General features: G+C 49.3%; 2 protein-coding genes across 3 annotated transcripts in view; both read left to right on the forward strand.

Moving 5' to 3' along the window:
* Positions 1-25611, forward strand: part of LOC112238411 (slit homolog 3 protein) — a 442088-nt gene that overhangs the window by 105657 nt on the left and 310820 nt on the right. The gene's annotated exons all lie outside the window — the stretch shown is intronic.
* On the forward strand, positions 11749-16585 carry LOC112257035 (proline-rich receptor-like protein kinase PERK2). The gene has a single exon (XM_042325881.1). The coding sequence runs from the start codon at positions 14593-14595 to the stop codon at positions 15412-15414; it is 822 nt and encodes a 273-aa protein (XP_042181815.1). The 5' UTR covers positions 11749-14592; the 3' UTR covers positions 15415-16585.

The raw sequence follows: 25611 nt of genomic DNA on the forward strand, positions 1-25611 counted from the left end.
GCTGAAAGTGACACGGCCTTAATGGGACAGGATTGGCTATACTTGGAGACTTTGAAGACATATCAGCCGGTTGCCAGGGCGGGTTGCCTTTTGTTCACAGGAGTGGTGTCCATGAACCCTTGACCCTGGTGGTTTAGACACCCGCATAGCTGAGTGTCACCAGGCGACCTTCCATTACTGACTGCCCTCTGACATCTCCACCAATCACAGTTTAGTGTTAGGTGTCATATGAGACGGATGCTTCTGCCATGATTTTTAGGCTGTTAGTTTAATTTAGGTTTAGCTGATTGCTATTGGCTCCCAATGTAGTATGGACACTAGGTCAGCATCCATCTAGCTATCTTCTTTGAAGTCTATCTGCTACTTTCAGTCAACTGAATTGTTATTGTGGAGGTAGTTAAAAAACAGCTTTAGGCTCACTCTTATTAATCTGACTGTCGCTTTGTTGTGTCAGAGAGTATCGGCCACATCATTGAATCACAATGCCTAGTTTTTCACTGCTGACTTTGTATGTTACTCATCAGTCATTGGAGACTATCTTCTACCTGCATGTCTATTCAACTAGTGGATCATGTGGGACCCAGAATCATTAACCCAGAATAATACTGGATGACTATTTGGTATTTGGTATTTTATTAGGATCCTCATTAGCTGTTGCAAAATCAGCAGCGGCTCTTCCTGGGGTCCACACAGAACATGAAACATAATACAGAATGACATAATACAGAACATCATTAGACAAGAACAGCTCAAGGACAGAACAACATACATTTTTTAAAAGGCATGCGTAGCCTACATATCAATGCATACACAAACTATCTATGTCAAATAAGGGAGAGGCATTGTGCTGCGAGGTGTGGCTTTATCTGTTTTTTGAAACCAGGTTTGCTGTTTATTTGAGCAATATGAGATGGAAGGAAGTTCCATGCAATAAGGGCTCTATATAATACTGTATGTTTTCTTGAATTTGTTCTGGATTTGGGGTCTGTGAACTGGATTTGGGGACTCTGAACAGACCCCTGTCTGTCAGCGCTGTGTGTAAGTGTGTGTGTCAGCGCTGTGTGTAAGTTGACTCTGCAAACCATTTAGGGTTTTCAACACAATAATGTTTCTTATAAAAAGAAGAAGTGATGCAGTCAGTCTCTCCTCAACTCTTCAAATCAAATCAAATTTATTTATATAGCCCTTCGTACATCAGCTGATATCTCAAAGTGCTGTACAGAAACCCAGCCTAAAACCCCAAACAGCAAGCAATGCAGGTGTAGAAGCACGGTGGCTAGGAAAAACTCCCTAGAAAGGCCAAAACCTAGGAAGAAACCTAGAGAGGAACCAGGCTATGTGGGATGGCCAGTCCTCTTCTGGCTGTGCCGGGTGGAGATTATAACAGAACATGGCCAAGATGTTCAAATGTTCATAAATGACCAGCATGATGTCTAGCACTTAACTCTTAGCCAAGAGATACTGGCATGTATAGTATTTATATCTGCCTTCTGATTACAATGAAGAGCAAAACATGCCTCTGTTCTGAGCCAGCTGTAGCTTAACTAGGTCTTTCCTTGCAGCACTGGACCATACGAATGAACAATAATCAAGATTAGACAAAACTCGAGCCTGCAGAACTTGTTATTTGGAGTGTGGTGTCAAAAACCTAGAGCATCTCTTTATCATGGACAGACCTCTCCTCATCTTTGCAACCATTGAATCTATATGTTTTGACCATGACAGTTTACAATCTAAGGTAACGCCCAGTAATTTAGTCTCCTCAACTTGTTCAACAGCCACACCCTTCATTACAAGATTCAACTGAGGTCTAGCACTTAAGGAATGATTTGTACCAAATACAATGCTCTAAGTTTTAGAGAGGTTCAGGACCAGTTTATTACTGGCCACCCATTCCAAAACAGACTGCAGCTCTTTGTTAAGGGTTCATTAGCTGTGGTTGCTGATGCGTATATGGTTGAATCATCAGCATACATGGACACACATGCTTTGTTTAATGCCAGTAGCAGGTCATTGATAAAAATAGAAAAGAGAAGAGGGCCTAGAGAGCTGCCCTGCGGTACACCACACTTTAAATGTTTGACATTAGAGACGCTTCCATTAAAGTAAGCCTTTTGAGTTCTATTAAATAGATAGCTCTGAATCCATGATTTGGCAGAGGTTGAAAAGTCATAGCACTTACGTTTTTTCAACAACAGGTTATGGTCAATAATATCAAAGGCTGCACTGAAATCTAACAGTACATCTCCTACAATCTTATTATTATCAATTTATTTCAACCAATCATCAGTCATTTGTGTCAGTGCAGTACTTGTTGAGTGCCCTTCTCTATAAGCATGATGAAAGTCTTGTCTATTTTGTTCTTGAGAAATAGCATTTTATTTGATCAAACACAATTATTTCCAACAGTTTGCTAAGAGCTGACAGAAAGCTTATCGGCCTGCTGTTAGAACCAGTAAAGGCCACTTTACACTCTTGGGTAGCAGAATTACTTTTGGCTTCCCTCCAGGCCTGAGGACAAAGACTTTCCTCTAGGCTCAGATTAAAAATATGACAGATAGGAGTGGCTATAGTCAGCTACCATCCTCAGTAGCTTTCCATCTAAGTTGTCAATGCCAGGAGGTTTGTCATTATTGATCTTAACAATACGTTTTCCACCTCTCCCACACTAACTTTACAAAATTCGAACGTGCACTGCTTTCCATTCATTATTTGTTTTTTTAAGCATGAATATAATTGCTTACTGTTTGTCATGGGTTTTGACTGTTTGACTGTTTGTCTAGTTTGCCCAATTTGCCAATGAAATAAAAATTCAAATAATTGGCAACATCAAATGGTTTTGTGATGAATAACCCATCTGATTCGATGATAGATGGATTGGATGTGTCTTTCTGCCCACAATTTAATTTAAGGTACTCCAAAGTTTTTTTCCCTCATTCTTTATATCATTGATCTTGGCTCCCTAACACAGTTTCTTCTTCTTTTTGTTGAGTTTAGTCACATCATTTCTCAATTTGCAGTAAGTCAGCCAGTCAGATGTACAGCCAGACTTATTACCCACTCCTTTTGCCCCATCTCTTTCAACCATACAGTTTGTCAATTTCTCATCAATCCATGGAGCCTTAACAGTTCTAACAGTCACTTCCTTGACACGTGCCTGTTTATCAATAATTGGAAGTAGCAATTTCATAAATTCATCAAGTGCAGCATCTGGATGCTCCTCATTAATCACATCAGACCAACAAATATTTTTAACATCATCCACATAAGATTCACAGCAAAATATTTTGTATGATCTCTTATACACTATTTTAGGCCCAGCTTTTGGAAATTTGGCTTTCCTGGATATAACCACTATATTGTGATCACTGCATCCAATTGGTACGGACATCAAATCAAATCAAAGTTTATTTTTCACGTGCGCCAAATAGAACAGGTGTAGACCTGACAGTGAAATGCTTACTTACAGGCTCTAACCAACAGTGCAAAAAAGGTATTCGGTGAACAATAGGTAAGTAAAGAAATAAAAACAACAGTAAAAAGACAGTGAAAAATGACAGTAGCGAGGCAATAACAGTAGTGAGGCTATATACAGGCACCGGTTAGTCAGGCTGATTGAGGTAGTATGTACATGAATGTATAGTTAAAGTGACTATGCATATATGATAAACACAGAATAGCAGCAGCCTAAAAAAGGGGTTGGGGGGGCACACAAAGAAAATAGTTCTGGTAGCCATTTGATTACCTGTTCAGGAATCTTATGGCTTGGAGGTAAAACCTGTTGAGAAGCCTTTTTGTCCTAGACTTGGCACTCCGGTACCGCTTACCATGCGATAGTAGCGAGAACAGTCTATGACTGGAGTGGCTGGGGTCTTTGACAATTTTTAGGGCCTTCCTCTGACACCGCCTGGTATAGAAGTCCTGGATGGCAGGCAGCTTTGCCCCGGTGATGTACTGGGCCGTACGCACTACCCTCTGTAGTGCCTTGTGGTCGGAGGCCGAGCAATTGCCATACCAGGCAGTGATGCAACCAGTCAGAATGCTCTTGATGTTGCAGCTGTAGAAGGATATACATTTAGAACAAAGTTCGACTGTGATCGATATGTGTTCCTGTCGTGTTTGTAAACACCCTGTTAGGTTGATTAATAACCTGAACCTTTAGCCGACAGCTTGATGCTTGGGGTCGTAGTCCCTGCCGCTGAATAACACCCCCACAGCACGATGCTGCCACCACCATGCTTCACCGTAGGGATATTGCCAGGTTTCTTCCAGATGTGACACTTGGCATTCAGGCCAAAGAGTTAAATCTTGGTTTCATCAGACCAGAGAATTTTCTTTCTCATGATCTGAGAATCCTTTAGATGCCTTTTGGCTAAATCCAAGCGGGCTATCATGTGCCTTTTACTGAGGAGTGGCTTCCATCTGGCCACTCTACCATAAAAGCCTGATTGGTGGAGTGCTGCAGAGGTGGTTGTCTTTCTGGAAGGTTCTCCCATCTCCACAGAGGAACTCTAGAGCTCTTTCAGTGTGACCATCGGGTTCTTGGGCACCTCCCTGACCAAGGCTCTTCTCCACCGACTGCTCAGGTTGGCCAGGCGGCCAGCTCTAGGAAGAGTCTAAGTGGTTATAATATTCTCCCATTAAAGAATGATGGAGGCCACTGTGTTCTTGGGAAACTTCAATGCTGCAGAGGTTTTTTGGTAACCTTCCTCAAATCTGTGCCTCGAACAAATCCTGTCACGGAGCTATTTCTGTTTTTTAGTTTTAATACATTTTAAAACATTTCTAAAAACGTTTTTTTGCTTTGTCATTATGGGATATTGTGTGTACATTTCTGTGGAAAATGTTTTAATTAATCCATTTTAGAAAAGCCTGTAACTTAACAAAATGTGTAAAAAGTCAAGTGGTCCGAATACTTTCCCGAAAGCAATGTAATTACTGTACCTTTCCAGATCTGGATGATCAGGGGAGATCTTATACCTCACAGGACAGGCGAATTAAGCCTCTCTCTATCACGTTCTCTTTCTCTCACTCTATCTGGGTGTCCCTGGTGGCTGACCTGTAACGGAGCCACCACCTCCCCTAACTCCCCCAATAACACAGAGCCAGGCGCACTTTCATCTCTCTGTCCGTTCCCCTCTCCCCCATCTCTCTCTCCCTGCTCTCTTCCCCTCTCTCTCCTCTCTCTCCCTGCTCTCTCCCTGCTCTCTCCCCTCTCCCTGCTCTCTCCCCTCTCTCTCCCTGCTCTCTCCCTGCTCTCTCCCTGCTCCCTTCCACTCTCTCCCTGCTCTCTTCCTCTCTCTCCCTGCTCTCTCCCCTCTCTCTCCCTGCTCTCTTCCTTTCTCTCCCTGCTCTCTCCCCTCTCTCTTCCTGCTCTCTCCCTGCTCCCTTCCACTCTCTCCCTGCTCTCTTCCTGCTCTCTATCTCTCTCTCCCTGCTCTCTCCCCTCTCTCTTCCTGCTCTCTCCCTGCTCTCTCCCCTCTCTCTTCCTGCTCTCTCCCTGCTCCCTTCCACTCTCTCCCTGCTCTCGTCCTGCTCTCTATCTCTCTCTCCCCTCTCTCTTCCTGCTCTCTCCCTGCTCTCTTCCTCTCTCTTCCTCTCTTCCGCTCTCTCCCTGCTCTCTTCTTGCTCTCTCCCTGCTCTCTCCTCTCTCTCTCCCTGCTCTCTCCCCTCTCTCTTCCTGCTCTCTCCCCTCTCTCGCCCTGCTCTCTCCCTGCTCTCTTCCTCTCTCTCTCTGCTCTCTTCCTCTCTCTCCCTGCTCTCTCCCTGCTCTCTTCCTCTCTCTCCCTGCTCTCATCCTCTCTTCCTCTCTCTCCCTGCTCTCTTCCTCTCTCTCTCCCTTCTCTCTCCTGCTCTCTCCCTGCTCCCTTCCTCTCTCTCCCTGCTCCCTTCCTCTCTCTCCCTGCTCTCTCCCTGCTCTCTCCCTGCTCTCTTCCTCGCTCTCCCCGCTCTCTTGCTCTCTCTCCCTGCTTCCTTCCTCTCTCTCCCTGCTCTCTCCCTGCTTACTCCCTCTCTTCCCCTCTCTCTCCCTGCTTCCTTCCTCTCTCTCCCTGCTCTCTCCCTGCTTACTCCCTCTCTTCCCCTCTCTCTCCCTGCTCTCTCCCCTCTCTCTTCCTGCTCTCTCCCCTCTCTCCCCTGCTCTCTCCCTGCTCTCTTCCTCTCTCTGCTCTCTCCCTCTCTTCCCCTCTCTCTCCCTGTTCTCTTCCTCTCTCTTCCTCTCTCTTCCTCTCTCTCCCTGCGCTCTTCCTCTCTCCCTGCTCTCTCCCTGCTCTGTTCCTCTCTCTTCCTCTCGCTTCCTGCTCTCTTCCTCTCTCTTCCTGCTCTCTTCCTCTCACTCCCTGCTCTCTTGCTCTCTTCCTCTCACTCCCTGCTCTCTTCCTCTCTTCCTCTCTTTCTCCCTGCTCTCTTCCTCTCTTCCTCTCTCTCTCCCTGCTTTCTTCCCCTCTTCCTCTCTCTCTCCCTGCTTTCTTCCCCTCTTCCTCTCTCCCTGCTTTCTTCCTCTCTTCCTCTCTTCATCTCTCTCTCCCTGCTCTCTTCCTCTCTTCCTCTCTCTCTCCCTGCTCTCTTCCTCTCTTCCTCTCTCTCTCCCTGCTCTCTTCCTCTCTTCCTCTCTCTCTCCCTGCTCTCTTCCTCTCTTCCTCTCTTCCTCTCTTCATCTCTCTCTCCCTGCTCTCTTCCTCTCTTCCTCTCTTCATCTCTCTCTCCCTGCTCTCTTCCTCTCTTCCTCTCTCTCTCCCTGCTCTCTTCCTCTCTCTCTCCCTGCTTTCTTCCCCTCTTCCTCTCTCTCTCCCCCTGCTTTCTTCCCCTCTTCCTCTCTCCCTGCTTTCTTCCTCTCTTCCTCTCTTCCTCTCTTCCTCTCTTCATCTCTCTCTCCCTGCTCTCTTCCTCTCTTCCTCTCTCTCTCCCTGCTTTCTTCCCTCTTCCTCTCTCCCTGCTTTCTTCCTCTCTTCCTCTCTTCCTCTCTCTCTCCCTGCTCTCTTCCTCTCTTCCTCTCTTCCTCTCTCTCTCCCTGCTCTCTTCCTCTCTTCCTCTCTCTCCCCCTGCTTTCTTCCCCTCTTCCTCTCTCCCTGCTTTCTTCCTCTCTTCCTCTCTTCCTCTCTTCCTCTCTTCATCTCTCTCTCCCTGCTCTCTTCCTCTCTTCCTCTCTCTCTCCCTGCTCTCTTCCTCTCTCTCTCCCTGCTTTCTTCCCCTCTTCCTCTCTCTCTCCCCCTGCTTTCTTCCCCTCTTCCTCTCTCCCTGCTTTCTTCCTCTCTTCCTCTCTTCCTCTCTCTCTCCCTGCTCTCTTCCTCTCTTCCTCTCTTCATCTCTCTCTCCCTGCTCTCTTCCTCTCTTCCTCTCTTCCTCTCTCTCTCCCTGCTCTCTTCCTCTATTCCTCTCTTCATCTCTCTCTCCCTGCTCTCTTCCTCTCTTCCTCTCTCTCCCTGCTCTCTTCCTCTCTTCCTCTCTCTCTCCCTGCTCTCTTCCTCTATTCCTCTCTTCCTCTCTCTCTCCCTGCTCTCTTCCTCTCTTCCTCTCTCTCTCCCTGCTGTCTTCCCCTCTTCCTCTCTCCCTGCTTTCTTCCCCTCTTCCTCTCTCTCTCCCTGCTTTCTTCCCCTCTTCCTCTCTCTCTCCCTGCTTTCTTCCCCTCTTCCTCTCTCCCTGCTGTCTTCCCCTCTTCCTCTCTCCCTGCTTTCTTCCCCTCTTCCTCTCTCTCTCCCTGCTTTCTTCCCCTCTTCCTCTCTCTCTCCCTGCTTTCTTCCCCTCTTCCTCTCTCTCTCCCTGCTTTCTTCCCCTCTTCCTCTCTCTCTCCCTGCTCTCTTCCTCTCTTCATCTCTCTCTCCCTGCTGTCTTCCTCTCTCCCTGCTCTCTTCCTCGCTCTCTTCCTCTTCCTCTCTCTCTCCCTGCTCTCTTCCTCTCTCTACCTGCTCTCTCCCTGCTCTCTTCCTCTCTCTCCCCTCTCTCTCCCCGCTCTCTCCCTGCTCTCTCCCCTCTCTCTCTCCCTGTTCTCTCTCTGCTCTCTCCCTCCTCTCTCCCTCTCTCCCTTCTCTCTTCCTCTCTTCCTCTCTCTCTCCCTGCTCTCTTCCTCTCTCTCCCTGCTCTCTTCCTCTCTCTCCCCTATCTCTCCCTGCTCTCTCCCCTCTCTCTCCCTGTTCTCTCTCTGCTCTCTCCCTCCTCTCTCCCTCTCTCCCTTCTCTCTTCCTCTCTTCCCCCTCTCTCCTTGGTCTCTTCCTCTCTTCCCCTCTCTCTTTGTGCTCGCTCTCATTAAATCCAGTGTAATCACGCGGCCCAGCCTCTGCACGGCTAATTCTTCCTGCATCTTTTATCTCTTAATAAGGGGATAAGGCATGGAAATTGATTCATCTCTCGCTGCTTGAAGTATTATGCAGATTATTATTGTTGTTATAATTACTGTTAGTCGTGCCACTTGCTCCTCTGTTCTTTCATATGCCGGGTTAGATTTAATAGATGTGAGTTGTTCCTTTTTTACGCCATTTCCTTCATGGTAATGAGATCCACATCCTTGTGTGATTCAAAAAAAGATCCTGGAAAACATTGCCAAATGTTCTTTTCTGTAAGAGAGAGAAAGAACAAATCTAATCATAAAACTATTCTATTACATTGTATCTTTAATCAGATGTTTTGGACTTAATTTTTGTCTTTAATTGAAGCTCATCTTGTATCTTAAGAAAATCCAAAGGACTGTACACCAACGGACTATACACCAAAGGACTGTACGCCTAAGTACTGTAAACCTAAGGACTGTACACCAACGGACTATACACCAAAGGACTGTACACCAAAGGACTGTACGCCTAAGTACTGTAAACCTAAGGACTGTACACCAATGGACTGTACACCTAAGGACTGTACGCCTAAGTACTGTAAACCTAAGGACTGTACACCAATGGACTATACACCAAAGGACTGTACACCTAAGGACTGTACACCAAAGGACTGTACACCAACGGACTATACACCAAAGGACTGTACACCAAAGGACTGTACACCTAAGGACTGTACACCAACGGACTATACACCAAAGGACTGTACACCAAAGGACTGTACACCTAAGGACTGTACGCCTAAGTACTGTAAACCTAAGGACTGTACACCAATGGACTGTACACCAATGGACTGTACACCAATGGACTGTACACCAATGGACTGTACACCAAAGGACTGTACACCAATGGACTGTACGCCTAAGTACTGTAAACCTAAGGACTGTACACCAATGGACTGTACACCTAAGGACTGTACACCAATGGACTGTACACCAAAGGACTGTACACCTAAGGACTGTAAAAGGACTGTACACCAAAGGACTGTACACCTAAGGACTGTACACCAAAGGACTGTACACCTAAGGACTGTACACCTAAGTACTGTAAACCTAAGGACTGTACACCAATGGACTGTACACCAATGGACTGTACACCAATGGACTGTACACCAATGGACTGTACACCAAAGGACTGTACACCAATGGACTGCACTAAGTACTGTAAACCTAAGGACTGTACACCAATGGACTGTACACTAAGGACTGTACACCAATGGACTGTACACCAAAGGACTGTACACCAAAGGACTGTACACCTAAGGACTGTACACCTAAGGACTGTACACCTAAGGACTGTACACCAAAGGACTGTACACCAAAGGACTGTACACCAAAGGACTGTACACCTAAGGACTGTACGCCTAAGTACTGTAAACCTAAGGACTGTACACCAATGGACTGTACACCTAAGGACTGTACACCAAAGGACTGTACACCTAAGGACTGTACACCTAAGGACTGTACACCTAAGGACTGTACACCAAAGGACTGTACACCTAAGGACTGTACACCAAGGACTGTACACCTAAGGACTGTACACCTAAGGACTGTAAACCTAAGGACTGTACACCAATGGACTGTACACCTAAGGACTGTACACCAATGGACTGTACACCAAAGGACTGTACACCTAAGGACTGTACACCAATGGACTGTACACCTAAGGACTGTACACCAATGGACTGTACACCTAAGGACTGTACACCAATGGACACCAAAGGACTGTACACCAAGGACTGTACACCTAAGGACTGTACACCAATGGACTGTACACCAAAGGACTGTACACCAAAGGACTGTACACCAAAGGACTGTACACCTAAGGACTGTACACCAATGGACTGTACACCAATGGACTGTACACCTAAGGACTGTACACCAAAGGACTGTACACCTAAGGACTGTACGCCTAAGTACTGTAAACCTAAGGACTGTACACCAATGGACTATACACCAAAGGACTGTAAACCTAAGGACTGTACACCAAAGGACTGTACACCAACGGACTATACACCAAAGGACTGTACACCAAAGGACTGTACACCTAAGGACTGTACACCAACGGACTATACACCAAAGGACTGTACACCAAAGGACTGTACACCTAAGGACTGTAAACCTAAGGACTGTACACCAATGGACTGTACACCTAAGGACTGTACACCAAAGGACTGTACACCTAAGGACTGTACACCTAAGGACTGTACACCAATGGACTGTACACCAAAGGACTGTACACCTAAGGACTGTACACCAATGGACTGTACACCTAAGGACTGTACACCTAAGGACTGTACACCAAAGGACTGTACACCTAAGGACTGTACACCAATGGACTGTACACCTAAGGACTGTACACTTAAGGACTGTACACCAAAGGACTGTACACCTAAGGACTGTACACCAATGGACTGTACACCTAAGGACTGTACACTGTAAGGACTGTACACCAAAGGACTGTACACCAAAGGACTGTACACCAATGGACTGTACACCTAAGGACTGTACACACCAAAGGACTGTACACCAATGGACTGTACACCTAAGGACTGTACACCAATGGACTGTACACCTAAGGACTGTACACCAATGGACTGTACACCTAAGGACTGTACACCAATGGACTGTACACCTAAGGACTGTACACCAATGGACTGTACACCAAAGGACTGTACACCAAAGGACTGTACACCAAGGACTGTACACCTAAGGACTGTACACCTAAGGACTGTACACCAAAGGACTGTACACCTAAGGACTGTACACCTAAGGACTGTACACCAAAGGACTGTACACCTAAGGACTGTACACCAATGGACTGTACACCTAAGGACTGTACACCAAAGGACTGTACACCTAAGGACTGTACACCTAAGGACTGTAAACCTAAGGACTGTACACCTAAGGACTGTACACCAAAGGACTGTACACCTAAGGACTGTACACCAAAGGACTGTACACCAAAGGACTGTACACCTAAGGACTGTACACCAATGGACTGTACACCAAAGGACTGTACACCTAAGGACTGTACACCAATGGACTGTGTACACCTAAGGACTGTACACTGTAAGGACTGTACACCAAAGGACTGTACACCTAAGGACTGTACACCAATGGACTGTACACCTAAGGACTGTACACCAAGGACTGTACACCAAAGGACTGTACACCTAAGGACTGTACACCAATGGACTGTACACCTAAGGACTGTACACCTAAGGACTGTACACCAAAGGACTGTACACCAAAGGACTGTACACCAATGGACTGTACACCTAAGGACTGTACACCAAGGACTGTACACCAAAGGACTGTACACCTAAGGACTGTACACCAATGGACTGTACACCTAAGGACTGTACACCAAAGGACTGTACACCAATGGACTGTACACCTAAGGACTGTACACCAAGGACTGTACACCAAAGGACTGTACACCTAAGGACTGTACACCAATGGACTGTACACCTAAGGACTGTACACCAAAGGACTGTACACCTAAGGACTGTAAACCTAAGGACTGTACACCAAAGGACTGTACACCAAAGGACTGTACACCTAAGGACTGTACACCAATGGACTGTACACCTAAGGACTGTACACCAAAGGACTGTACACCAATGGACTGTACACCTAAGGACTGTACACTTAAGGACTGTACACCAAAGGACTGTACACCAAAGGACTCTACACCAAAGGACATTGCCACAATCATGGAGCAGACTAAGTCAGATAAAGCTGTGACCATAATTGTTCAGTTATGTGCTGTTTATTCCTTTCTTGTAAACACATCTTTTTGGGGGGCTTTTGGGATCAGTGGGTTTGGTATTTCCCACCAAATGAAATCCCCTGTATACTAGTCTCTATGAAGTTCAGATGGGCTGGAGATTAAATGTATTTCTACTGAATGACTATAGTATCCCAGCTTATTTTGATTCAAGACCTTCCCCTTTTTGTGGTAACAGGGGTGGTTTGGTGGGGTGTGATGTTTCATTCATGGGCTGTGTCTGTGGAAGCCATGGGTGAGGGGTGAAGGCAGGGCGCAAGGCGAAGACATTTTGTCTAGGAGCTCCCTGTTCCCGTTAAGCTGCTGCTTGTTCACACCCTGGTCCTGACCTCCCCCAAGCCGCTCCTCAACGCACCAAACCTCTTGTTAGCTGCAGCTGAAGCCTGGATCAAAACAGAGCATGTAGGGAAGAGGTAGGAGTCCTGCCCTGACTGGGGGGGGGGTGATTTGTTAGGTGTTACAGCATAGTGAGACAGTCCGCTTCCTCAGACCCCTCATTCCAGCAGCTCCTTAAGTCTCTCCACAAGACCCTCCATAAAATAAGCCTTGTAGGACATCTCTGTTTAAATAATGGATGTGTTATCTGAATGGCAAATTCAAACCTTATGGTTCCATTTTTCTTTTGTCAGTCCTCGGGGCTTACCAGTTTGTGAATTCTCCTCTGGTATGTCCACATTAGTCGACCAGGTCCGTTGCAAAACATGCCAGGTCTATGATGAAATATTTGTGTTGGACTTTTTTAAATATTTTTTTTAATGCAGAAATGCAGCTCATCAATGTATGTGTATGGAGGAATGAGAAACATCTGTCTCCTAAACACCTACCCAAAAACAAATGGTCGCTTTAAGCTGTCACATGGTTTTATGGGTGATCATTTACTAAATAAGGGGAGCTGGGTGCTAATATCTAGCATTTCCTCCCAGAATAACTATACCGTAGAACCTGAGTCAACAGCAACGGAATTTATGAAGGTGAGTGAGGAGAGGGAAGACCACCCAGGAATAGATGACCCACCTGGATGGAGGACCTCAGAGGGCTGATACTCTTGCTACTTCCTACACGACAATCTCTCTCTCTCTCTCTCCTTGTACTCCTTGAACTCATTGGCCTCCTTATCCTCCTTGGCCTCCTTGGTATCCTTGTCCTCCTTGTCTGCCTTGGCCTCATTGGCCTCCTTGGTATCCTTGTCTTCTTTGGTCTCCTGTACTCATTGGCCTCCTTGTCGTCCTTGGCTTTCTTGGCCTCCTGGTCCTCCTTGGTCTCCTTGTCCTCCTTGTCGTCCTTGGCTTCCTTGGCCTCTGCGCCTCATTGAGATGAACCAGACACCTCATTCCTCATTCGGCTATTGAAGCTGTGTTGGGCTGGCGTCTGGGCTGGCTTCTGGGCTAGTGTCTGGGCTGGCGTCTGGGCTGACGTCTGGGCTGGCGCCTGGGCTCGCCCCTGGGCTGGCGTCTGGGCTGACGTCTGGTCTGGCGCCTGGGCTGATGTCTGGGCTGACGTCTGGGCTGGCGTCTGCGCTTGCGTCTGGGCTGGCGTCTGCGCTTGTATCTGGGCTGGCGCCTGGGCTGCCCTGCGATGCCCTGCGCTGTAGGTAGAGAGATCCAGCCAGCAGGATGTGCCCGGGCAAGGAGCCTACAGATGGAATTGTAGGGAGAGAGATCTAGCCAGCAGGATGTGCCTGAGATAACTGATTTTGATTGCTCTCGTCTCAGAGCGCCGTTGACCCCTGACCTCAGAGGTGAAAGGTTCCTGTTGCTCTTCCAGTGGCTGGCCCTCCTCCTACTCCCTCCTCCCTCTCTCTTCCTCAGGGCTGGCAGAGACAGGCCCACTTGTCAGTGCTGCCAAGTCAGGCCTCAGCACGTGGGGTTATAATATCCCACAGCTGGCTCCAGTTTGGCCTTTGATCTGAGGACAGGTTGTTGTGGCCTAGGTGTTGGGGCCGTGTCAGGAACCCTTAGCTGCTCCTCCAGGAGTTCCCTCCCAGACATCCCCAGGAGGAGTCTGCCTCAGCCTCGACCGCCTCCTCCCAGACAGCCTTAGGAGGAGTCTGCCTCGGCCTCGACCCCCTCCTCTCAGAAAGCCTTAGGAGGAGTCTGCCTCGGCCTCGACCCTCTCCTCCCGGACAGCCCCAGGAGGAGTCTGCCTCAGCATTGACCCCCTCCTCCCAGACAACCTTAGGAGGAGTCTGCCTCGGCCTCGCCCCCCTCCTCCCAGACAGCCTTAGGAGGAGTCTGCCTCGGCCTCGACCCCCTCCTCCCAGACAGCCCCAGGAGGTGTCGGCCTCGACCCCCTCCTCCCAGACAGCCCCACGAGGAGTCTGCCTCGACCCCCTCCTCCCAGACAGCCCCAGGAGGAGTCTGCCTCTGCCTCGACCCCCTCCTCCCAGACAGCCCCGGGAGGAGTCTGTCTCGGCCTCGACCCCCTCCTCCCAGACAGCCCCAGGAGGAGTCTGTCTCGGCCTCAATCCCCTCCTCCCAGAATGCCCCAGGAGGAGTCTGCCTCGGCCTCGACCCCCTCCTCCCAGACAGCCCCAGGAGGAGTCTGCCTCGGCCTCGACCCCCTCCCCCAGACAGCCCCAGGAGGTGTCGGCCTCGACCCCCTCCTCCCAGACAGCCCCAGGAGGTGTCGGCCTCGACCCCCTCCTCCCAGACAGCCCCACGAGGAGTCTGCCTCGACCCCCTCCTCCCAGACAGCCCCGGGAGGAGTCTGCCTCTGCCTCGACCCCCTCCTCCCAGACAGCCCCGGGAGGAGTCTGTCTCGGCCTCGACCCCCTCCTCCCAGACAGCCCCAGGAGGAGTCTGTCTCGGCCTCAATCCCCTCCTCCCAGAATGCCCCAGGAGGAGTCTGCCTCGGCCTCGACCCCCTCCTCCCAGACAGCCCCAGGAGGAGTCTGCCTCGGCCTCGACCCCATCCCCCCAGACAGCCCCAGGAGGTGTCGGCCTCGACCCCCTCCTCCCAGACAGCCCCAAGAGGTATCTGCCTCGGCCTCGACCCCCTCCTCCCAGACATCCCCAGGAGGAGTCTGCCTCGGCCTCGACCCCCTCCTCCCAGACAGCCCCAGGAGGAGTCTGCCTCGGCCTCGACCCCCTCCTCCCAGACAGCCCCACGAGGAGTCTGCCTCAGCCTCGACCTTTGTGCCCGGGTTTACGAGTGCCCATTTAAACATTGCCCAATCTCCGTTTATGATGCGGCCTTATCAAAGAAAAAAATGGGGGGAAAAATTGAGAAAAATATGAGTCATGTTTACAGCAATATCAGCGATAGGATCCACATGGCGATGTTTACTGAGCTGAGCCTGTAAATCCTGGCATCAAAAGGAAGACGTATTATTTGACTTTAGGATTTTGGAATTGACCTCGAGTAATAAAGCCATCTGCCAGACTGCGGGGATATTGACGAAGATGCCTGTTTTGATTATCCACTGCAGTGCCGAGCAACTGAGGTCAAAACACGTTATGTCAAGCCTCCTCCGCAGAGTGACAGACAACACTCATTTCAGAAGTAAAGAAGTTAAGCTCTCCACTTAAGCAGAAACATAGCTTTACATGAATATGTCTCAGTCTTCATTATGTCTTCATGGCAAAGTCAGCATGGAGAGACTGTTGAAGGGCTGATCAGCCCGACTGGGATTAATCACCAAAAAACATCATTGATGCCATTTTGAAAAGTGCTTAAAAATATATTCCCATGAATATGCAATTAAGACAAGCTTCACTGTTGAACGACTTGTCCTGCTCCTTGCACCTCTCCCTCTCCCCAGCGTGCTGTAATCCTACAAGTTATCATACCTTCATGAATGTGTCAATTGCTGCACTTGGCTCACAATGCGTGATTTAAACTATTAAGCCTGGGATTATTTTTGGAACAGAGATAACCTGATAGCTTTGGGTTTAATAGAGAAAAGTGCAGTCTGTTGCCCAGCTGAATGAAAATGTACAGCCACATCACCCACATAGAGAGTAACATGTGCTGCCAAAAACCACACGATTCGAAATTGTGTGGTGCCCTCAGGATCATGGGAAGGGTTTGAAGGAGTGGGGGGGAGGGTAACCTGATGCTTTTGCATAAATGATTAGTGTGTCATAATCTCTCTGGCTCTCTGTTCTGCAGCAACCCCTCCTCATTTCCTTTGTATTGACCTCTGAGAGTCTGTCTCCTCTCTCTCTCTTTAGATCTTCAAACTCCTGTCACACACTGGTAGCCCCACTAATGTCAGCTCTAATGTAGACTTGTTCTGGGGGTCTGAACCCCCAATCCCCTTCTCCCCTCTCCACTAACCTGTTGGTCTGGCTACTGGTCATGCTCATTTACCTGATCCATTGCCCAGAGTGAGTAACCAGAGAGCTCTGATCCCTGCCTTACGCTGTCACTTCGGATAACTCTAACCAGGCAATCTGCTTGTGCTACCACCTCCACTACCTGCAGCCCACCCCAGCCTTCCCTCTCACAGCCAGCTCCAGCCCAGCCCACCCCAGCCCTCCCTCTCACAGCCAGCCCCAGTCCACCCCAGCCCTCCCTCTCACAGCCAGCCCCAGCCACCCCAGCCCTCCCTCTCACAGCCAGCCCCAGTCCACCTCAGCCCTCCCTCTCACAGCCAGCCCCAGCTCCAGCCCACCCCAGCCCTCCCACTCACAGCCAGCCCCAGCCCACCCCAGCCCTCCCTCTCACAGCCAGCCCCAGCCCACCCTAGCCCTCCCTCTCACAGCGAGTCCCAGCCCACCCCAGCCCTCCCTCTCACAGCCAGCCCCAGTCCACCTCAGCCCTCCCTCTCACAGCCATCCCCAGCCCCAGCCCACCCCAGCGTCACTCTCACAGCCAGCCCCAGCCCACCCCAGCCTCTCACAGCCTGCCCCAGTCCACCCCAGCCCTCCCTCTCACAGCCATCCCCAGCCCACCCTAGCCCTCCCTCTCACAGCCAGCCCCAGCCCACCCCAGCCCTCCCTCTCAGCCAGCAGCCAGCCCCAGCCCACCCCAGCCCTCCCTCTCACAGCCAGCCCCAGTCCACCCCAGCCCTCCCTCTCACAGCCATCCCCAGCCCCAGTCCACCCCAGCCCTCCCTCTCACAGCCATCCCCAGCCCCAGTCCACCCCAGCCCTCCCTCTCACAGCCAACCCCAGCCCCAGTCCACCCCAGCCCTCCCTCTCACAGCCATCCCCAGCCCCAGTCCCACCCCAGCCCTCCCTCTCACAGCCAGCCCCAGTCCACCTCAGCCCTCCCTCTCACAGCCATCCCCAGCCCCAGTCCACCCCAGCCCTCCCTCTCACAGCCATCCCCAGCCCACCCCAGCCCACCCCAGCCCTCCCTCTCACAGCCAGCCCCAGTCCACCTCAGCCCTCCCTCTCACAGCCATCCCCAGCCCCAGTCCACCTCAGCCCTCCCTCTCACAGCCATCCTCAGCCCCAACACACCCCAGCCCTCACTCTCACAGCCAGCCGCCCCAACCCACCCCAGCCCTCCCTCTCACAGCCAGCCCCAGCTCCAGCCCACCCCAGCCCTCCCTCTCACAGCCAGCCTCAGTCCACATCAGCCCTACCTACTCTCACAGCCATCCCCAGCCCCAGTCCACCCCAGCCCTCCCTCTCACAGCCAGCCCCAGTCCACCCCAGCCCTACCTCTCACAGCCATCCCCAGCCCCAGCCCCAGTCCACCCCAGCCCTCCCTCTCACTGCCATCCCCAGCCCCAGTCCACCCCAGCCCTCCCTCTCACAGCCAGCCCCAGCCCACCCCAGCCCTCCCTCTCACAGCCATCCCCATCCCACCCCAGCCCTCGCTCCCACAGCCATCCCCAGCCCCAGTCCCCAGTCCCCCCAGCCCTCCCTCTCACAGCCAGCCCCAGCCCACCCCAGCCCTCCCTCTCACAGCCATCCCCATCCCACCCCAGCCCTCGCTCTCACAGCCATCCCCAGCCCCAGTCCACCCCCCCAGACCTCCCTCTCACAGCCAGCCCCAGTCCACCCCAGCCCTCCCTCTCCACAGCCATCCCCAGCCCCAGTCCACCCCAGCCCTCCCTCTCACAGCCAGCCCCAGTCCACCCCAGCCCTCCCTCTCAGCAGCCATCCCCAGCCCGCCCCAGACCTCCCTCTCACAGCCAGCCCCAGTCCATCCCAGCCCTCCCTCTCACAGCCATCCCCAGCCCCAGTCCACCCCAGCCCTCCCTCTCACAGCCAGCCCCAGCCCCAGTCCACCCCAGCCCTCCCTCTCACAGCCAGCCCCAGCCCACCCCAGACCTCCCTCTCACAGCCAGCCCCAGTCCACCCCAGCCCTCCCTCTCACAGCCATCCCCAGTCCCAGTCCACCCCAGCCCTCTCTCACAGCCAGCCCCAGTCCACCCCAGCCCTCCCTCTCACAGCCATCCCCAGCCCACCCCAGCCCTCGCTCTCACAGCCAGCCCCAGCCCACCCCAGCCCTCCCTCTCACAGCCATCCCCATCCCCAGCCCACCCCAGCCCTCGCTCTCACCAGCCAGCCCCAGTCCACCCCAGCCCATCCTCTCACAACCAGCCCCAGTCCACCCCAGCCCTCCCTCTCACAGCCATCCACCCCAGCCCTCCCCCCAGCCCACCCCAGCCCTCCCTCTCACAGCCATCCCCAGCCCACCCCAGTCCACCCCCCAGCCCTCCCTCTCACAGCCATCCCCAGCCCTCCCTCTCACAGCCATCCCCAGCCCACCCCAGTCCACCCCAGCCCTCCCTCTCACAGCCATCCCCAGCCCACCCCAGTCCACCCCAGCCCTCCCTCTCAGCAGCCAGCCCCAGCCCTCCCTCTCACAGCCTTCCCCAGCCCCAGTCCACCCCAGCCCTCCCTCTCACAGCCATCTCCAGCCCCAGTCCACCCCAGCCCTCCCTCTCACAGCCATCCCCAGCCCCAGCCCACCCCAGCCCTCCCTCCCTGAAGGCTGGTTTATACCACGTCTATCGACATGTCTGTAGACAATTGTCGCAGTGACAACATGAACATTGTATTGTCGTCCCAGATCAAAATTGTTGTCGTTATGAAAAACTATAAACTATAAACAATGACAAGCTGCATGACCAGGTGGTCCAAAATAGCATAACTGGTGTATTTTAACACCAATAAACCCATCTGTTTAAAATTAATTCAGAATATGTCAATCTAGCAACCCAGGAAACTAAAAGCAACTTTCTTAACAATGTTTTGGTTCGTTCTTAGCTTTTTAGCTAGCTAGCTAATGCAATCTTAGCAGGCTAGTCAGTTCAAATAATGACCATATCATTGCTGACAACGTCTTAACTTTAGCACAATTTTATTCATTATTACAGGAAAATAAACTCATAACAAGATCATTATTTACAAGTTAATGGTGAGCTAATCACATAATAAAGCTTATGGTTCTGTGTGTGACTAAATAAAAGCAGGGCATTCTACTGGAGAATTTCTGAACTTGGAAACTGTCTTGTTGGCCTAACGTTATATCTTAATTTGACTTTGGTGCAGGTCATGTTGTTCCTCTCATTACCGTCTCTGGTAAACACACACTATATGAAATAAAATCAATGTTTATTTGTCACATGCACAGGATACAGAAGGTGTAAATGGTACAGTGAAGTGGAGTCTTGTTTGGACATGTAGCTAGTTAGCTAACTAGCTAGCGAAACAATTAACCAACTCCTAACTTTACTACCCTGCATGAATCTATAGGTATAGTAGTTAACCAACTAGGTTCAACGTTAGCTAGCTAGTTAATATTAGGCTCTAACTTGCATGAGATATGAATAATATCATGCACGTAATGTTAGCTAGCGAGCCAGCCAGCTAACGTTAGCTAGCTAACAGTATTCTTTAACTTAAAATGAAAACAACTTTCTGACAAAATTAGAAACGTATAATATCTGAAAATAAACTATCTAGACTCTCTCACCCTTATACATGGATGAATGCTTCTCCCTCTCTGTCACGAATGCCATGGTTGCCCTTAGTTTGAATATGTAATCCAGAGACAGATGTTTTATACATCAGCCTTCTGTGTTCTCTTTTCGGTCTTTGCTATCAAACGCCTGAATTTTCTCCATCTCCGTAGCTATAATACCCTGTTTCCACCGGGCATTCCACTGCTTTTAAAACTCGGTCCTCCTCAAAGTGGAGAGCATTAGCAACACTTTTGCAGTTGTTCCAGATATCTCTGAAAGAAGCTGTTTTAGAAATGATGACCTACACATACCAAGCAGCTCATGTTATAGACATGGCAGACAAATCCCAATGAATCTCTTGGCATGTCCCCATTATTTTTATTTCTACTTTGCACATTCTTCCATTGTAAAACTACCATTCCAGTGTTTTACTTGCTATATTGTATTTACTTTGCCACCATGGCCTTTTTTGCCTTTACCTCCCTTCTCACCTCATTTGCTCACATTGTATATAGACTTGTTTATACTGTATTATTGACTGTATGTTTGTTTTACTCCATGTGTAACTCTGTGTCGTTGTATCTGTCGAACTGCTTTGCTTTATCTTGGCCAGGTCGCAATTGTAAATGAGAACTTGTTCTCAACTTGCCTACCTGGTTAAATAAAGGTAAATAAATAAATAATAAATGTCCAGCCCATCCATTATCTCAGCCAATCATGGCTAGTGGTAAGGTTCCTGACGTTTTCTGTGGCTTAACCAACTAGACTTGGCATTTAATCATTGTGTTCATATTAACACATTTGTTATTAAGTCATTTGAAAGTTCACATGTTCCAGAATTTTGATCCAAATTCAAAAATAAATTACATTTAAATAACTCTCCTGTGAAGTAGTGACGTGTGACATACGCCTAGTTTTCTGAAACGAGGTAAGTAAACTGCCAGGTTCTGTGATGTGATGGGGCGGGCTGGGCCTGGGCTGACGTGCTGCCTGCCTCCCAGTCCTCCAGGACTCTTCCGTTCCTTATCCCGTAACACTCATCAGAAGAGATCTGGTCCTGATAATGAACACGGATCATTTCAAAACGACTGGAACTAATGCAACCCATGCAGGGCCATCTGTCATCCACTGTTCAGGAGAGAGGTAGTGCAGAGCAGGCGATGATGTATTCTCCTCGTTGCTGCTGTACTTTAGATCACAGGAGAAGGGGAAGGGGGAATAAAGTAATAATCCAAGATATTTTGAGGCTGTGTATTGAGAAAGCGAAGCGCTCATGCGTTTTGATTGAGAAGGCAGTTCTCCTTTCATGTACTATACAGGACACCTGTGGATAGGTTTCAGCATGAGTCAACCACTTTTGAACCCCTCTCCATCTACCATCCATCCATTCCCCTTTCTTTCTTTCATTCTTTCTTTCTTTCCTTTTTTCTTTCTTTTATTCACCTCTGCTTTTCATGAACATTATCATGATTAAGCAATGGTATGTGACACATGTAATTAATGAAGGTAACAGAATCTGTCAATATCAAGCACATGCTGCGAAGCCGAAGAGAGTTCTTTGAGACGGTGATGCACTACTTCATCATTGCCTTTGTGTGGAAAGTAGTCTGTTCAGAATGAGCTACAGCTCTTTCTCTTCCTGTCCTTGCTTACTTTACTAGTCACATTCCCTTGATCTCACATTAAACTATCTCCGCCATGCTGAGTTACACATTACACATTCTCTTTATTAGGATCTATTTTCCAGCTTTCAGGAAAGAAACATGTTCCACAAATAACTGACTAGAACAGCAACAACTAGGAATAGTATTGAACAAATCAAATTAATACTTAAGACCATGAATTAACAAAAAAAATGGGTGAAAAAGACAAAAGCATATGTTGTTTGTCAACAGTGAATCCCCATTGGAGGAAGTTTTGTGAATCCAAGCTTCAAAGCCTTTTGCTTTCACAGGGGCTTTATTGATATGCATTTCTCCTCTAAATGCCCCAATTTATTCCTATTTGAGCTGTGTTTGATAGTTTTGATGGCATCTTTCTTCGGCGTTCATCAGTTCCACACAGTTGTGGAGGAGTCTGTGTCACGCCACAGTCGTTCTGCATTCCCAAACCACCACAAAGGGTACTGATTGGCCTGTTCTGTCAAACAGAGGAATCAAAAGAAAGATAGGAGAGGTTGGAGAGAGAGAGAGAGAGAGAGAGCAGCAATAGTTGCTGGCTCTCCTCTTCCATCGACGCATCAAGCAAATCCACAATGACGTATCCATCATCATTCTCATCTTGTTTGCAGGTTAGCGTTTTTTGTCATGAATCTTGTTCTGAAGGCAGCTCTGCTGATTTTAAACCCTAACCTTAACCCTAACCTTTACCACACTGCTGACCCTAATGCCTAATCTTAATCTATGACCAAAAAGCACCTTGAGTTTTTATGCATTTTTACAATATAGCGAATTTAGACTTTTGCAGCTCTCCTATCTAAAGGCAAATCGCTCAGTTCTGCCTCCAGGACAAGACTCATGACAATAAATGTCAACCTGCATCTTGTTTCATCCTGACCCTGAGTAGTTAGTAATACAGTGGAGGGAAGGGGGTGAGTTTCCCTCACTAAAATATGAACACTTCACCACTCCCAACCATTCCTATTGATGGTGATTAGAAGCAGGTGTTGGCTAGCAGCTTGAGAAGATGAAGGAACCATGGTCCTCAGTGGACTTCCAGACCCTTCCCCTTGCACGTGATGGAGACTCTCTCACAACATGAATTCACTTTGCCAGATAACATAGATCAAAAACACGTCCCTCTCTGAGTTCATACAAGGTGTGTTTTGTTTCTTAGTTTTATTTCCATCTGCGTTCTTCATTGACACCGTTGAACTCTCTCCGACCGCTGACACCAGTAATTTGAAATGTGCAGCATAGAGATCTCGCCTGTGTTGCGTTCTTGCCTTCATTTGGCTGACACGCCCTGTCAGTCAGTATGTTGCGATAGCGAAGCAGCAACAGAACTGACGTGTGTAAAGCAGGCCCTTTTAGTTTCTCCACAAGGTAATTGCCAGTGGCCTTGGTTACAGGCTCCTATTACGCTCTACCTCCATGAATAAATGGCCTTCCTCCCGCTCCCTGACAACCCCCTCACATCCCCTTCCCTCTCCCCTTCTCCCTCCCACCTTCCCTACTCCAAGCGTCTAAAGTGTTTTCATTAATTGCTAGACAGCGCTCATGCAAACAAAGAGCGTCTCTGTGTAAACATCTTTCAATCAATAACGGCTGTGTTCAATCAAACCTCCACAATTAAAAGGCCCTTCACCTCGGAGACAGTCTCCCTCTAGAGCTGAAACACTGGATAACTGCTCATAGAGGCTGGGAGACGAGAGGCAGGCGAGGCAAGGCCCTGATTTACTGTCCTGGAGAAATTAACTGCGTCCCACTGCGTTTACGGCCGGCTATGGGCTCTGCATGCGTGGGACGGGGGGCAGTGTTAGTTAGCCTGTTTCAGAAGGGAGTATTCATTTCCCTGGTGCAGAAGTGTGAACATTGGCTCCCTTTCATGGAAATCACCCCCCATCCCCATTCCAACCCCTCCCTCCTCACCACATTGCCCTGGTCCTGTCTTGTTATGCTGGAGTCATTCAAGAGGAAAACTGATGGCATGTCCATGATTAAAGCTACTTGATCGTGTTGTTTGTTTGCCTGGCTCTCATTGCTTTCACAGCACCCCACCCCTTTCACTTCCACCCACCCTCTCCATCTCCCCTGCTTAGCCCAGGGGGAGTGCTCATCAAAACCAGCCCCCAGAGACATTCATGATCCATCCGCTGGCCAGATTCCCCCCCAAATTTCCTCATCTGTCAGAGAGAGGAGGATTATGCCTTCTCCCAATGCCTCAACTGTCACTGCTGCCATCCACCAGGCAGGGGAAGAGATCCCAGAGAGGAAGCCTCAACGTTCCGCTCTGTAAGACAACCAGACAGCCAGTTAGAGCTCTGTCTCTACTGATTATTCCCCAGATGGCCACCTCTCTCCAAAACAGTGCTGGTGGTACAGGCAGATGCACAACTAAAGACCACTAATGACTACTACCTATGCACCAATACACAGTGTTTACTGCACTTAATGTAGCAGAACGCATGCTCAAACACAGATGAAATATGATATATAAGATATTATACATAGTTCAGCGTGGAAATTAGGATGGTACGGTAATGTTGGAATTCTGACAAGGAAGTTAGATTAGGGTGACTTCTAATGCACATTTTAGAGAGTCAGACAGTCATCAAGGAGGAAACAAGTTCCTTAATAATCAGTGATGGCCTTTTGTTTGATTGAATAGTACGTCTGGAATGGGTGGCTGTGTTTAGGTTTGGGCTTGATTTATTTCTTGAAATGAATGTATTTACCTTTGGAGCTGGCCTAATGAGGAGAGGAAGGGCCCAGGGATGTGGTGCCGATGTCATGGAAGGAAGGGGGTACAGTTAGAGCCCCCTATCCCATCACAATCTATTGCAGCAGGCCACTGACCCGCTCACTCCACGACATCATTAGAGAAAGAACAGTCCAAAAAACAAAATGTTGGCCTCGTTTCAGATCGGATAGATCAGTGTCAATAATCCCAGTACATCTGCGGGAATAACCAGGGCTGTTGGTTTATTCATCAATAGTTTTGACTTCAAATCAAACAGATGTCCTTGTTCCTTCGTTTTTATCTTTCCTTTATCCATAGACAAATAAAGCTGGTTGTACAGAAAAAGGCTGTGGAAATGTCCATTTGGGACAATTAGCTCTGCAAATGAGACCATTCATTTGTTTGCTACTAAATTAGCATAATTTACAGGTCATTCGTTTGCTGCCATGCCGTATCAGAATGTGACAAGAAGCTCGCTTTGATGTAAAATGTTTTGATAGAACTTTGCCACTTGGCTTGGTGAGTCGGTGAGGGTAGGAAGAGAAGAGGAAAATGTGGGGTGGTCTGAACCACTCAGTCACCTCTAAATCAGGCTTATCAGACGATCACAGGCAGGTTTACTGTATCAGACAGCTTCTTCAGATTATCAGGTTTATCCCTCTGGGCTTGTTCAGTTTTGCTCAGCAGCACTAAAAGGAAAAATGTATTCCTTAAATGAGCCTTGACTGGCGTGCTGCCTCTACTGCCCAGTTTCTCATAGAGCACTTCTACCTCATTGGCTGCATTGTTTTCTTTTCCTATTCTCTGCAACCCCTGGGGTGTCTGGGTTAGGGCAGGGGAACAGTGCCAGGCTTCAGCCAGGTGCCCTCGGTAGAGGGACGGAGAGCGGGGTGGACAGGACCGGACGGGGCTTGGTGTCTGAGCACCATTGATGAGCATAATCACCCCCAACGCCACTGCCATCAAATATATGAAGATTATTCAGAAGGAAAGAGAAGCTGATTTAGGGGCCCGTGGGCTGGCCACTGTGCTGAGAGTCTGTAAGGCTTGTGGAGCGTCAGGGCAGTGGGCCAAGGTACGTACTCCCCAATCTGCTAGCTCTGCTGTGGGTCGCCCTCCATCCGCTACACCCGCCCGCCAGCCAGCCCACGTTGTCAAACAGTTCCTGTTTGGTTTCGGCCTCTTCTCCGACACAACACAGTTCCTTTTGTGTCATCAAAGCAGAGCAGA

The sequence above is a fragment of the Oncorhynchus tshawytscha genome, linkage group LG08, assembly GCF_018296145.1.
Source record: "Oncorhynchus tshawytscha isolate Ot180627B linkage group LG08, Otsh_v2.0, whole genome shotgun sequence".
Lineage (NCBI taxonomy): Eukaryota > Metazoa > Chordata > Actinopteri > Salmoniformes > Salmonidae > Oncorhynchus > Oncorhynchus tshawytscha.